The sequence below is a fragment of the Sorex fumeus genome, unplaced genomic scaffold, assembly GCF_029834395.1.
Source record: "Sorex fumeus unplaced genomic scaffold, SorFum_2.1 ptg000086l, whole genome shotgun sequence".
Taxonomy (NCBI): domain Eukaryota; kingdom Metazoa; phylum Chordata; class Mammalia; order Eulipotyphla; family Soricidae; genus Sorex; species Sorex fumeus.
The window spans coordinates 20,194,631-20,208,608 of record NW_026606143.1 but is presented as its reverse complement, the minus strand read 5'-3'; the positions used below and the strand labels follow the sequence as shown (position 1 = coordinate 20,208,608).

The 13,978-nt window shown below is 36.6% G+C and overlaps 1 protein-coding gene across 3 annotated transcripts in view; it reads left to right on the top strand.

Annotated features, from left to right (window-relative positions):
• The window catches only part of GK (glycerol kinase), an 83,846-nt gene extending 75,385 nt beyond the window's left edge, over window positions 1-8,461 (top strand). For all 3 annotated transcript variants that reach the window (XM_056131242.1, XM_056131240.1, XM_056131239.1), the window contains 2 exons: window positions 3,273-3,359; window positions 5,305-8,461. In XM_056131242.1, the coding sequence (XP_055987217.1) occupies window positions 3,273-3,359; window positions 5,305-5,315 (98 nt within the window). In that variant the 3' untranslated portion in view covers window positions 5,316-8,461. The remainder of the gene's footprint in view (window positions 1-3,272; window positions 3,360-5,304) is intronic.
• Window positions 8,462-13,978: the final 5,517 nt, after the last annotated feature.

Below are 13,978 nucleotides of genomic sequence, written 5' to 3'. Positions count from 1 at the left end.
CAATAATGTATTAAAGCGTGTACTTTAATAGAGAAACATTTATAAGCGGAATTTTAATCTTAAATTATTTAGAAGCGAGTTGTATTTTGGTGGGGGCGCACCCAGCTTGTGCTCAGCACTATATTGCTGGCAGCTGTAAGCTCAAGGATCATTCACGGTGAGTCTCTGGCCACCCTATGTGGTGTCTGAAATCAAACTGGGCTTTGTCAACTGTTAAGGCAAATGTCTTAATCCCTGAATTATTAAATTTATCCATCCACTAAAGTGAGTTTAGAGCCACTTTTAAAAATCTGATGTCTAGATAAAGTATTCGTTACTACCTATTTCTATTATCTTTATTTCCCTAGATTTTTCTACTTGGAGTTTCTAGTTTTCTTCTATATCAGTTGAGTTTGCTCCCACTTGCTTTCAAAAATGCAACAGACTTTTTGTTTTTGGCCAGGTATTTTTATTGGCTAAGACTACAGTTTTGAAACTTCTCAATTACAAGTATTTTTCTAGCACAGTGCTAGTTTTGTAAGATATAACAGACATATAGAAATAGAGTCCTCCCATTGTTCATCGATTTGCTTGAGTGGGCCCAGTAACATCTCCATTTTGAGACTTGTTACTTTGTTTGGCATATCGACTACGTCACGGGTAGCTTGCCAGGCTTTCCCGTGCAGGCGAGATACTGTCGGTAGCTTGCCAGGCTCTCCGAGAGGGGCGGAAGAATCGAACCCGGCTGTGCTGGGCCGGCTGCATGCAAGGCAAACGCGCTACTGCTGTGCTATCGCTCCAGCCCATAACACACATATACCCCAATTTATTTCTAGTTGCCCTTAATAGCTAATGATACACTGAGTAATCTAATTTCTTTGACTAATTATTTTTTTAAGATTCTTTTGGGCCACCCTCAGCAGTGCTTAGCTGTGGGAGGGGTGCATATATGGTGCCAGTGATTGAATATGGGTTGGATGTATTCAAGGAAGCAACCTTTCTCTGTACCTGAGGTGTTTTTGCTTTTTCGGTAACACCCAGCGATGCTCACGGCTTACTCCTGGTTTTGCATTCAAGAATCATTCTTGGCAGTGCTTGGGGGACCATATGGGATTCCGGGGACTGAAGCCTGGTTAGCAGTGCGTCAGACAGACGCCCTCACCCTTGTGCTATCGCTCCAGCCCCTGGACCTGAGATTTTTTAAATAACACATCCTCCCTGTTTTCCTCTGACCTGCTCTATGTCACACATCAGCAAACACACACTTCTCACTAGTACTTGAGGAAATAATTTTAATTACAAAATCTCCAGAAAACCAATTGATTGCTTTCCCTTTCACTTTCAGTACTTTACTGTCAGGGAATTTGTTAAATGCCAGGAAAAGTAGGTGAAAGAAAATGGAAATAATTGTTTGAGTTTTCCTCCAGTGTTAATAATAAAAGAAATTTTATATTTTTAAACTTTTTTAAATTTTGTTTTTGTTTCTATTAGGCTCCTGGTGATTTAAGTGAAATTCTGAGGAGGTTTATTAAAAGCCATCTCATGTATAACTGTAGTTTCTAAGCTTATAATACAGTAACAATATCCATTTACTAAAATGCTAGTTGTATTCCTTTTAGCAATATAAGCTGCAATTTTTTTTTGTTTGTGTTACATCTCATGCTAAAGTCTTAACTCCTGGCTCTGTGCTCAGAGGATCATTTATGGTACCAGAGATTGACCTGGGGTTGCTCACAGTGCATGACAAGCACTTTATCCCATGTACTCTATCTCTAGCCTATTTTGGAGAAAAATCCATCATGCATAATGATTTCTCATTTATTGTAATCAAAAATCTTCCCCAGATTACATTTTGGAGATATGTCACATTGGTTTAAAATGAATTAAACAGCTATTAATTATTATTATTTATATACATATTATATGTATGTGTTACCATATCCCAAAATAGGCAAATTTTTTTCATTATCAGGGTATGGCACCTAAATTGAGAAGTGTGAATAAAGGTAAACCTCAGAATTATCTTAAATTACAACTCACTGTAGTGTCATAGAAAAGTGATAATTAGTATGTACAGGTCATTATGTTTGTCGGTGCTAAAGATGTGGCAAATGTTTCCTTTTCCAAAATTAAGTTTAATTATCATTTCTTTGAATGTAGTAACTTTGTTTCTTTTGAAAAATTGCCAACACTAGTAAAATGAGACAAATAATTTCTATCCCTCTTTAATAATGCGAGGACAGTGCTACAGTGCTTTAATGAAAATCTTTGTAAGAGAACTACGTTGTGAAAGGGTAAAATCCTCTAAAATGGCCAAAGAAATGACTATCATCCATTTATTTTATTGCCAACTATATTGTCATAAATTCTTAACTGTTTTTTACAGAAATCCTTTCATCTAATGGTGGCATTTTCATAATCTAGTACATATTTTAAATGTGCTTTTAAAAATATTCGAGTATTTTGCATACATAATGCTATCATTCAAGAAAAGCCTATATTGGACTTTTACGTATCAGAGAGAATCTCCAGAGAATTCAGGTTAGAAAATACCTAGACAACCATATTCTCAGAAATTTGTTAATATGGCTTATTTACAGTGTTGGGAATGAAACCCAGGCCATCTCACAATAGAGAAACAGGTTGTTCCGCTGGGGTACTTCCCCAACATCTCCAACTTAGGTGGTTAAAAATTTTTGAGTGAGAGTATCAGGTCCATTTTGTTATCCATGTTTCAATTTTAAAAAAAGAAAAAGTGTCAGAAAGAGCAGAGGGATTGAGGCACATGCCTTGCAAGCGACTTACCCAGTTCCAACCCTAGGCACTGCCAGGTGTGGCCCCCAAACAATAAGAGGAAACAACCAATATTTTAGGAAAAAATAGGGTTAAGCTTCATATTCCGTGCGCTGAAATGATGCTTAGCATAGCCAGAAAGTCTCTAAGTTAAACACTGGAGAGTGGATTTAATGTCTTTGAGGCAACATTCAGAGAGCTAAAAGCAACAGCCTCCCAAAAAGTTCTCCATAAGCTTTCTCTTGCCAACCGAAGGCTTATGTTGACCTGTGTATTATGCTCTTCATTTGTGGCCTGCTAGCTGTATTGTTTAACTGCTGTAAGTCTTCAATATTGATTATTTTATTGATTTGAATAATAACTCTTTGCCAGCTTTTGTGAATATACTTTTGTAACTTATTTTGTTTTGCTATCATGTGATTCTTAACACAAATATTATAATTCTGTGTCTCTCTTTTGGTTTGCTTGACTGGAATTCCCTTCTGCTTGGATTGCTACAGGTGACCCTAGTATCTTCTGTAGTCTGCCCCTGGGCTTTTTTATAGTGAGTAGCATGATAATGTTAATCGGAGCAAGGTACATCTCAGGTCAGTTACTCTTTAAATTAGACAATTGTATTAGTTAGCTATAATGTGTTTGTGTATAACTCAGCAGCAGATAGTTTACAGTGTTTTATTTTGTTCTGCCTATGTTTAAGCACATGAAAATCAATGAAAAGTCTAATTAGTTCGACAATGTTTGGAAGCAAGCCGAGTTAAGCACTGTTGCTCTGCTTAACCACTTTTTATTTTCAGTCGATGACAATTTCTTGCTGGGCTACATTTGCTGGCCTGTCAAGAGGCAGAAAAGTCAAACGTGCTAATGCTAACATTTGAATGGAAATGACTTTCAGAGTGATGGATGAAAGTGGCATTTTTGACATGCTTTCAGTTGACTTTGAAATTCATGCATTGTGTTTTCCGTATTTATGAAAGTTTGCTAAGTAATTCTATATAAATATTTCAATTCTGGTAAGTTTTTGCCAGAACATCTTAGCAAAGTTCCTATAAAGCACATAACTACCAGAGATGTATAGTCACATTTGTTTAACATAAAGAATACATTCTGTGTGCTGAGTTTTCTTTAAATGATTATTTAAATTGGATGTGAATATGAAACTGAGTTATTGACTTCAACTGAGTCAATATTAACTTCAGCTGAGTCAATATACTTTGAATTCAACTGAGTATTCTTGTAAACGTAAAGTTGTTTAGCATGTTTGGGGACATATTGTTAAATTGTGTTAATTTAAATATGGTAAAATTTTGAAAACTTTTGGCCATATTTTGAAAACATTTTATTAAATATTTTTAAATATAGATAATTTTCATCAAATTAATAACAAATGTGCAAACAACTTCTTATTCCACATGTTACCAAGAAAATACAAAAATACATCTTCATAATTAGGCAGAAAGTTCCACTCTTCCCGAATTATAAATCGTATTCTGGAATTAAAATGTACAATTTAAAGTTTGTGATATGTGGCAACAACTTTGTAAATATCTGACCAGTCTGTATTGAGCTTGACTTTGTCCATTTACTGATATATATAGATAAGAGAATGGAAATTATTTGTATCAAAATAACATTGAATTATATCTCAGTAATGATAGAATTTAGGTTACTTGCAGAAGAATTTAAGAATTGATCACCTTTTAATTTTCCTGTCTTTTGCACCATTCCCAGCAGTGCTCAGTGGTTTACTGGCTTGGGGTTACTCATATAGTGTTGCTCGGGAACCATGTGGTGCTAGGAATTGAGCCTAGGCTCAGGGCATCAAAAAAAAATACTCTAAGACGGTTGAGCTATATCCTGGCCATACCTCTTTTCTGTGTTCTATATCCTTCATATTTATGACAAACATGTCTTGTTTCCATAAACGCGTCCATAATAATTATACTTTATATTGATCTTCGTGCTTTATACATTAGAAAAGCACTTCTGTTTGCATAAATCAGCAGAAGTCTTTTATTTTGGCTTCTTGGGAATGTCAGAATGACACTGTGATTTAAGTTTAAAATTTAAGTTTTAAATCCATTTTAGGAAATAATAATTTTTTTCATTATCCCCAGTCTTTTGTTGTTGCATAATTATGGTCTGGACAATGAAAGAAAATTTCATGGGGTATGAAATGATCCAATTTTATTTTTCCTGTGTTTTCCCTTGTTAAATAACAGTGGAAAGATGTGGTAGTATGGCATGTAGCATTTCTCTAACACAGAGGCTACATTAAGTATACAAATTTATAGACATCATTAATTAATATGGTTTACATCTTTATTTTTTATCTTGGTAACATGCTGAGATTTCAGAATAGTGAGAATTGTTTGCCTTGGTAAATATAATATTCACTATATTAAAATTTTACTGTAAAACAATATTTTGAAATCAAAGGGAACTTTGGTTTCATTAAGAGAATAGGTCTTCATTGCTTGTACTCCTCAATTGCACACTGTATTGATGTATATGATTTTTGTCCTCCCTTTTCAGGTACCCGGTAAATAGTACCAGTTCATCGATAACAAAGATTGGAGCTTTTTATGTAATGGGAGAATTCAGCAATTCTATTTCTGTATGTGAGAACACTATACATAGACTCTGATTTTATTTTTAAGCCACGTGCTGCATGATCTATCTTCCAAAGAGACTTGTGGCTTGAAATAAAATGCAGGAGAACGAATAATACAACAACATTTGGTGTGTTTTTTAACATTAAGCCAAGATTGGACCAGCCATTTTGAGGGTGACCCCTCCTCATAATTTTGGTCCCATTTTCTCTAAGGAAGAATTTGTATCCTGTCCCATCAATATTTTGTCTGTTAATCACAGAAGGGTCAGGATTTGGTTCTCCACACTACACATAGTTAAAAGCCACTTTTGTTTCTTTTTTAAGAGACCCTGAAAGCTCTCTTTTCAGCTTATTAGATATAACACAGTATATGCACTAAATTTTTAAGTGAAAATTTAGAACCCACACAAAGTATATAATTTTTTGAAAATTCTTTGCCAAAACTGAAATTATTGAGGCATTTTACTGTACAATCTTGCTAATTATACTGAATTGCTGTCTGTATCTTATGTGAAACATACTTTTCCTTTTATTTCCATCTTTTTGTATTTTTTACTTTATCTGTTTTCATATGTGTCTATACAATTTATATACAATGGTAGCCGTTTATAAATTGAGTACAATTTACAAGGCTCACTAATTACATTCAATTGTTTGGGTCTCACAGTGACAACATTTTTTTTCTTTTCATTTAACCTTTTAATATTCCTTACTTTGTATAACATGCACATATTTTGTACTGGAGTATCCCATTTATAAATTAAGAATATACTGTTTTCAGCTGGTTATATTGAGGCTGGTCTTAAATACACCACTTTGTGCATACATTAATTTGGGGGGGAACCACTGTACATTTTTTTTTGTAATGGTTATCCAGATTATTTACCATGAACAACTTTAACGAGCCAATATTTAAATTTTAGCTAAATGTTCTATGTCAATAAGAGAAAAATGTACTTTGTCTTCAACTATATTTGTTATACCTTAGCTTTTCTTTTGTTTTAGCTTAATAGACACCCTAAAAATATGGAAGGAATACTACAGTATATGTTGATTTGAAACTCAATCACTATCCTGTGTTCATACTGTTGCATATCTGTGTGATCCTTGTTAGGGTATATCAAAAGAGTTAAAATCCTAAATTGAGAAAAACTTCGAGTGCTCTTTTCAAATATGGCTATTGCTGATATGCAATTATAAAATCTGTTTGAGAAGACAGGAAATTATCTATGGTTAATGATACAGAATCAGAACTAAAAATCATTTTTCCATTAGAATGTCTTTTAATGATTCCACTTATTTTTGAGATTTAGTATGGCACACTCTAAAGATAACCTAGTATATCTTCTTGATGTCATTTTAAATATTTAAAACTTCCTGTTTCTTATGCATAAGGATTTGTTGCTTCCTAACTATTTTCTTCCATGCTGAAAATGGGAACATGTATAAATAGTATAAGGAGATTAATTTTGTTTGAAATTAGTGGTCACCTCTAAATTGAATTTGCTGGGTTTTATTGATGCAGCTGCTACTTTAATGACAGTATAGAATGGTTCTGTGGAATTACTACTTTTTGGGAAGGGGAGATTATTTCTAGAAATATTATTTCTGTGATGATTGGGTGAATTGTAAATAATTGTGAATCTCACTGTTCAAATAACTTTTAGATTATACTAATTTTCTATAAATCACAATATTTATAAATATTTGAAATTGTTACTTGTTGCTATTTAATGATAAATTTACTTAAAATAAATTGACCCCTTATTCTTTCTTGGATTCTCATTTTTAGGGTAGAAATTAGAGGAAAATTAAATAAGGAAAATGGTACAGGAAACAGAAACTCATTTTATTAGGTGTACTCTAAAGAGTTAATCACTGCCATAATCATCATTTATGAAATGTTGAGCACCTGAATCATTTTATTAAAAACAGACTTCAGTTTCCTATCTCAGCAGCTAGAAAATCATATTGGCAAAATTAACAGCCATTTTTCACTGGGGTCCTTCATAGCTCACTATTTTGTTCTATTCACTCAGTTTCTCTCTGTTTTAATTGTCGGGGTCAACAACATCATTGTTCTCCTAAGTTGATAGCCGGAACCATCGTCAATTGAAAAGAAACTGCATCTAATTAATATACATGATGAGCACGAACATACACATTCACCACGATACAATCAGGGAGTAAAGATAATGGACTTATCCATAACCTCCCAATGCTCCTAGCGGGACTGGAGAAACAACTCAATCGACTGCACCTCCTGCTTTGCATGCAAGAGGCTCAAGTGGGATTCCCTTGCACCATATGATTCCCTGAGCACTGCCCCAGCACCCCATAGGTTCCACCGAGCCCATCAGGAATGGTCCTTGAGCACAGATCCTGGAGAAAATACCTGAAGACTACCGGATGTGGCCCAAGAACAACAAGATGTTTAAGTGCAGAATATCATATTGTTAGCTATAGGCGCTGTTTTGAAGATGGTTAAATTATTCATTATGTATGACAGGATTTTTTTTCTGTTGAAAAAAATTTTTCTCTCCCAAATCCCTGTTGGCTAACTGTTCTACGAGTGACTTTTGTAGATTCCAAATATGAGTGAGTTCATGCAGTAATTTTCTTCTTGTATCTAGGCTATTTTAATTCACATCATTCAGGTCTGTTTCCATTGTCAAAAATGGTAGGATTCACCCCTTTCTTATTGTAGTTTAGGCAATATGGCTACAGTACTGTTAAAGTACGAAGTTACTGTACCTCATCACCAAAGTGCCCAGGACTCTTCACCCTTCTATAGCCTCTTGTCTGATCTTCATTCTCCCACTGGTTTTGAATCGCTTTTATAGTCCAATGCCAATGATCTGTCATATTTGATACTGTCTGTTCCCTTGTTTTGTTTCTCTGTTGTCCACAGATGTGTGAGATCATCCAGGGTTAGTTTTTCGCCTTTTGACTTATTTTGCTTAACAAGATGTCCTCTATTTCCATTTAAATTGTAAAAAACTGCAAGATTTCATCTTTTCTTGCTGCTTAGTATTCCATTGTGCACATATTCCACAACTTAAATATTATTAAATTTTTTTAATCACTGAGATACAGTATAAGAATAAGAAGGAAATTGTCTGCCATAGAGGCAGGGGGAGGAGTGGGACGGGGTGGGAGGGATGCTTGGGATATCGGTGGTGGAAAATGTTGGAGGGGTGGGCGATCAACCATTGTATGACTGAAACTCAAATATGAAACTTTTGTAACTAGATCATGGTGATTCAATAAAAATTTTTTAAATAAAAGTTGTTCTTGATTAAGTTTCACCCTTACAATGTCTCAACATCAGTTGCTTCACCAGTGCACATTTCCTGCCACCAATATCCCCCAGTTTCCCCTCTATGGCAGACAGTTTTCTTTTTCTATTCCACCCCACTTTTTCCCTTTTAGGTGTGGTTTGCAATAGTTTTACTGAAAGGAAGCTATCATGAGTATTAGTTTATCTCCTTTCAGCCCCCAGTTCTTGTCTAGAGTGATTATTTCCAACCATCATTGTCAGTTATCCCTTCTCGGTCCTAACTGCACTCACCCCACTTTGTATGCCACATCTTGATCTATTCATTTCTCATTGAGCATTTGTGGTGTTACCATATCCTTAGTATTATACTAATGGCTTCAATGAATTTAGTTTTGAGTTGATCTTTTTAAATTAGTGGCTTTCTGTTTTGTGTTTGATGCCAAAAAAAAAACTTATTAGACTTGTATTAGGAAATGAAATTCCATAATGTTTCCCTTAGAGGCTAAACTATGTCACAGGCCCACTAACGGGCAATTATGACTCTGTCTTCACAATATCTCAGCCAGCACTGATTTCTTTCCAGTCTTTGATTGATAGATGCCTTTCTCACTGGTGTGGATATCTCAATTGTTTTGATTAGCAGTTACCTGATAGCAATGGTGAAGACTTTTTCAATGTCTACTGGCCATCTGTATGAAGTGCCTGTTCTCCCCCCCCCCCCCTTATGGAATTATTGTTACTGATTCTCTTTTAATGGCTGGGTACATTGCAGGATAGATAATACACGGTTAAGGCACTTGCATGAGCCAACTCCAGCTCTATCTTCGTACCACAGATAATCCGCTAGCACTGCCAAAGATCGTACCTGAGTAAAAAGCCAGGAATAGCTACTTTACCCCGACAAATGTGTGGTCTTCACAATAATAGTAATTAATAAAGGGTGAGATGCTCTATTGTCTGCATAATACATTTTCTTTATCCTTACATCCTTAAGAAACATGATAGGCAGTTTTCCATGTCTGCTGTTGTAAACCATGTAGTGAATTGAAACTAGAGAATCTTTTCTAGGTTTTTATTTCATTTGTTTGCCATCTACATGCAGCAGTGGGCTTAATTGACCTTATGATCATTCTATCTTGAAAACTTTCATCATGATTTTACCTTTTTATATACCAGCAATAGTGTACAGGATACCCATTGTAGTTTCGAGAAATGAGTTTCCCAAGAAGTACTCAGGAAACCTAAGTATTCAATGTGATGGCCCCCAGGTGCTGTGGATATCTTGGGCCTTCCTGGGGTTTTTTAGTGCACCCCCGGCCACATCCTCCAGTGGTCATGGGACCATTAATCCTGAGGTGACTACACACAATGTCAGGCCTCTGAAGGTATAGTATTTCAATAAGGTTTCCTGTTTTCTTTGTTCTTGCGACCTAAAAATGTTCATAACATCTACATTAAGGACAGAAAACTGACTAAAATCACTTTCATTACTACTTTATACGTTTAGATACATAATTTTCTTCTTTCCCTGTGATAAAACTTGAGAGCTAGATTACCTTGACCATAAAAAACCTCAAGGATTGTCAGATATACTAAAAATGCATAGATTCCAGGAGTATGATAGTCTGCAAAACAAAGAGGTTGAAGACAAATTCCATAATGAAACCAATGTGGGTCCATTTTCAGCTTATCTCACAAATTCGTACTGTCAGGGAGGCAAGGGTTGGGGCATACCAGTGATACTGTGGCTTGCTCCTCATTCTGCTCAGGGATCCATCCTGGTGGTCCTCACGGAATCACGTGGTTCCTGGGATCAATTGAGTCCCATTCTATTTTTCCAAACTAACTTGAATCTCTGGTCTTTACATTTTCCTGATTAGTAATAAAATTAGGCAGTCATACTAAATCATTACATAATCTGACATTTACCCTATTGGTTGCTTTTTATGTTTCATATAGATTTACTAAACAGCTTGAACACACATCAGGGGAAGACTAGTTAAATAAACTGGAACAGACAGTAGGAAATTTGTAGGACTGTAGAGATTAAGTAGACCTCCAGAAGTAAGCCCTGGGAACTGCCAGTTATGATCTCAACACTAAAACCACAATGAGCAGAAAATATTGCTAAGGGCTGGAGGAAAGGCTAAGGCCTAGTAGATTCCCACTAGGTCCCCAGAGCTACAATATCCCTCAAGCACCACTGAGAGTGACCACCAATACAGCCAGGAGTATCCCTCCAAAAACTGCTGTAAGGTCACATGTCCCCTCCAATAAAAGGGAGGGGGTGTAGCTTTTAAAAAGAATAGGACACTCTAGAACCATGAAAACATACCCTAGTTATGGGTAAAAGCTTTGTGCAAGGCACCTAAGTATGTTGCCTTTTTAAAAAAGTTGCCTTTTTTAAAAAGTTGCCTTTTTGAGCCCCCAGTGGTGCTCAGAGGCTGTGTCCCACTCAGCATAGGTGTTCTACCGAGCAGTTGTGGGGGTGTAGAAGTACCATGTAGTGCCAACCATCGGAGCCCAGGTTTCTTGCATGCAAACCAGGAAGTTGTTCTATGAAGCTGTGTCTTTTGCACTTCGTTCCCTTTTCATTTAAAGCAGAGAAACCAGGGCTGTGGTTAGCAGGAGAGCAACATGTTTAGTGTTTGTAAAGTCCCGGGCACAATAAAATAAACAGAATAGGGGGGCAGATAGATAATACAGGCATTAAGCCACTTGCCTTGCACGGACCTCAAAACCCCATTGCACCTTAAAAACAAAGGAATTCAGCAAGCTAGGATGGAAAGAGAGTTTTCTTAATATGCATGTAGGTTGGAAGCGGTATAATCACATTGAGATAAAAGTGTCTCAGATACTTGGCTATGCTGGAGGGAAATTACAGAAGCTGCCATTACTGTTTCTAGGAGAGAATGGTGTAGGAAAAAATACATAGTGTGTGAATCATGTTAGTGTATGTGATATTTAAGCATATTAATGTATTTACAAAACATTTTAAATATTTGGACTTAAATTTAGAGGTCATTGTACAGAAATATTTGTGACAGGTTTAGAATCCCCCAAGAAAACAGAATATCAACTGATGAGTGGATTAGTTAAAGGTGATGAGCAACAGAAACATCATAAAAATGAACATATTACTGATCCATGCTCCAACACAGATGAGTCTGTGGTATCATTCACATGACATGTACAGACTAGACACATCCAGTGGGATGGAATGTAGATTCATGGTTGCTAGTGACTGGAATCTGGGGCTCAGGTGATGGGCCATGACAGCTCATCAGTGGAGAGTTTCTTTGGGGTTGGTGACTATGAAGGTAGTGGTGGTGATTGCATGCCACCATGACTACCACTGAATTGTGTACTTTGTATAGTATACGCGACTACAGTGTATATTATCATTGAATAATATAGAATTGTATACTCTAGGGCCTACTGAGCGGTCGTGGAGGTCACAAGTCCACCTTTGTGATGCTCACTCAGTGATGCAGGAGTGATGACTTGGTGCTGGGAGGTGTGAAGTGGTGCTGGGGGCAGGGCATTTGGTTCCAGGAATCAAACTGGGTGCCTTATGCATGTAAGTTATGTGCTCTACCCCTTTGAGCTATGGATCTGGTTCCGACTATTAAGGGATGTGTTTCTGGCTTTTGTTATAACTTTAAAAATGGAATTTCAAAAATTCAGAGGTGACAGTAACCCACAGGTCAAACTCCAACCATGTGTTTGTTTAAATCAGGATTATTTTTTGATCTGGAGCGCTATTATAGCAGGTAGGGCGCTTGCCTTGCAGGCGACTCATCTGGGTTCAATCCCCAGCATCCCATATGGTGCCCTGAGCACTGCCATGAGTGATTCCTAAGGACAGAGCTAAGAGTAAATCCTCAGCATCGCTGATTGTGGCCTCAAACCAAAACAAAACAAAAATAAAGCAGGGTTGTTTTTACTTTCTAATTTATTACCGATTTATTTTAGAAGGGGGCCACTCCTGGCAGTGCTCGGGCTTACTGCTGGCTCTGTGCTCAGGGTTCATTCTTGGTGGAACTCAAAGGACCTTATGGAGTGCAAGGGATTGAACCCTGCTTGGCTGCATGCAAGTAAAGCTCCATACTATCTCTCCTTCCTTTCCTTTTTTTCTTGGAGAATTAATTCTTGCTTTTCATTACCCCCCTCCCAAAAAATCAACTTAAACCTTTATCTTTGTTTAATTTGTCACCATAGATTTTTTTCTTTACTACAAATCTTTGTAGGAAATAATGGCAGTCTGTTTGTATTCTGCCTCTTAATTAATCTAACCCAATGACAGTGAATAATTGCAAGTTTACACTCTGTGAAGGGAACACTTTCAAAGGGACATTGCTGTTCTTTCTAAAAAAATGTCAGGTTAAATTGGGTTTTTTTTGGTAATAGGAGCAATATGGCTCTTAGAAAATAGGAAAATAAAGGAAGAGTAGAATAGAGAAAGAAAATTAGAAAATAATCTATAATTCTAGAAGAACGCCTGTTGGTTATTTGGGTTTCCACAAATTTTAGGTATTTTAATACATCTTCAATGTTCATCAGAATTACATACAAATTATGACATCCCCCAAAACAATACCGGATATCAAACATGGTCGCATGCAGGTGAAGTCGAAGCATGAAACTCACAGGCAATGATAAATTCAGTTTAAGCTGTGGATTCTCTTTAAGTGAAAAGGACAGAATCTGGGAATGGGTTTTATCTGGAACCTGAGAAGTTCTGTTTCTTGAAAAAACTAAAAAGAGCTTGGTCTGGAGAGATAGTACAGGGATTAAAGTAGTTGCCTTGCAAGCGGCCAGCCCTGGTTTGATCTTTGGCACTGCTTAGAGTGTCAGAAGTGACCCCTAAGCACAGAACCAGTAATAGGCTCTGAGCACTGTCATCCATGTTTGGCTCTGTTCTTTACCTGCCAGAAAAAAAAATCAAGAGCTAAATCTGAGGAGAAAGTTCAGGGGTCAAGGCACCTGACTGGCAGTGCATCTTACAGTAGTTTAATCCCTAGCACCACATCTGGTCCCCCTGAACACCACCAGGGGTCACCACTGAGCACAGAATCAGGAATACTCTGAGCGCTGCTGGGTGTGGTACATCCACCTCTCTCCACAGAACTAAATAAAATATAGCCAGGATTTAAGATTTGACACATCTGCTATTAATTTAGTTTTCTGGCTGGATATTTCACTTCCCTTTGTTCATATTAACTCAAATGTTGCTTTAGTCTCTTTAGTTAATAGATTTTAAAGGAAGAGACAACATCGATACTAGGGGCTGGAATGATAGTACAGTGGTTAGG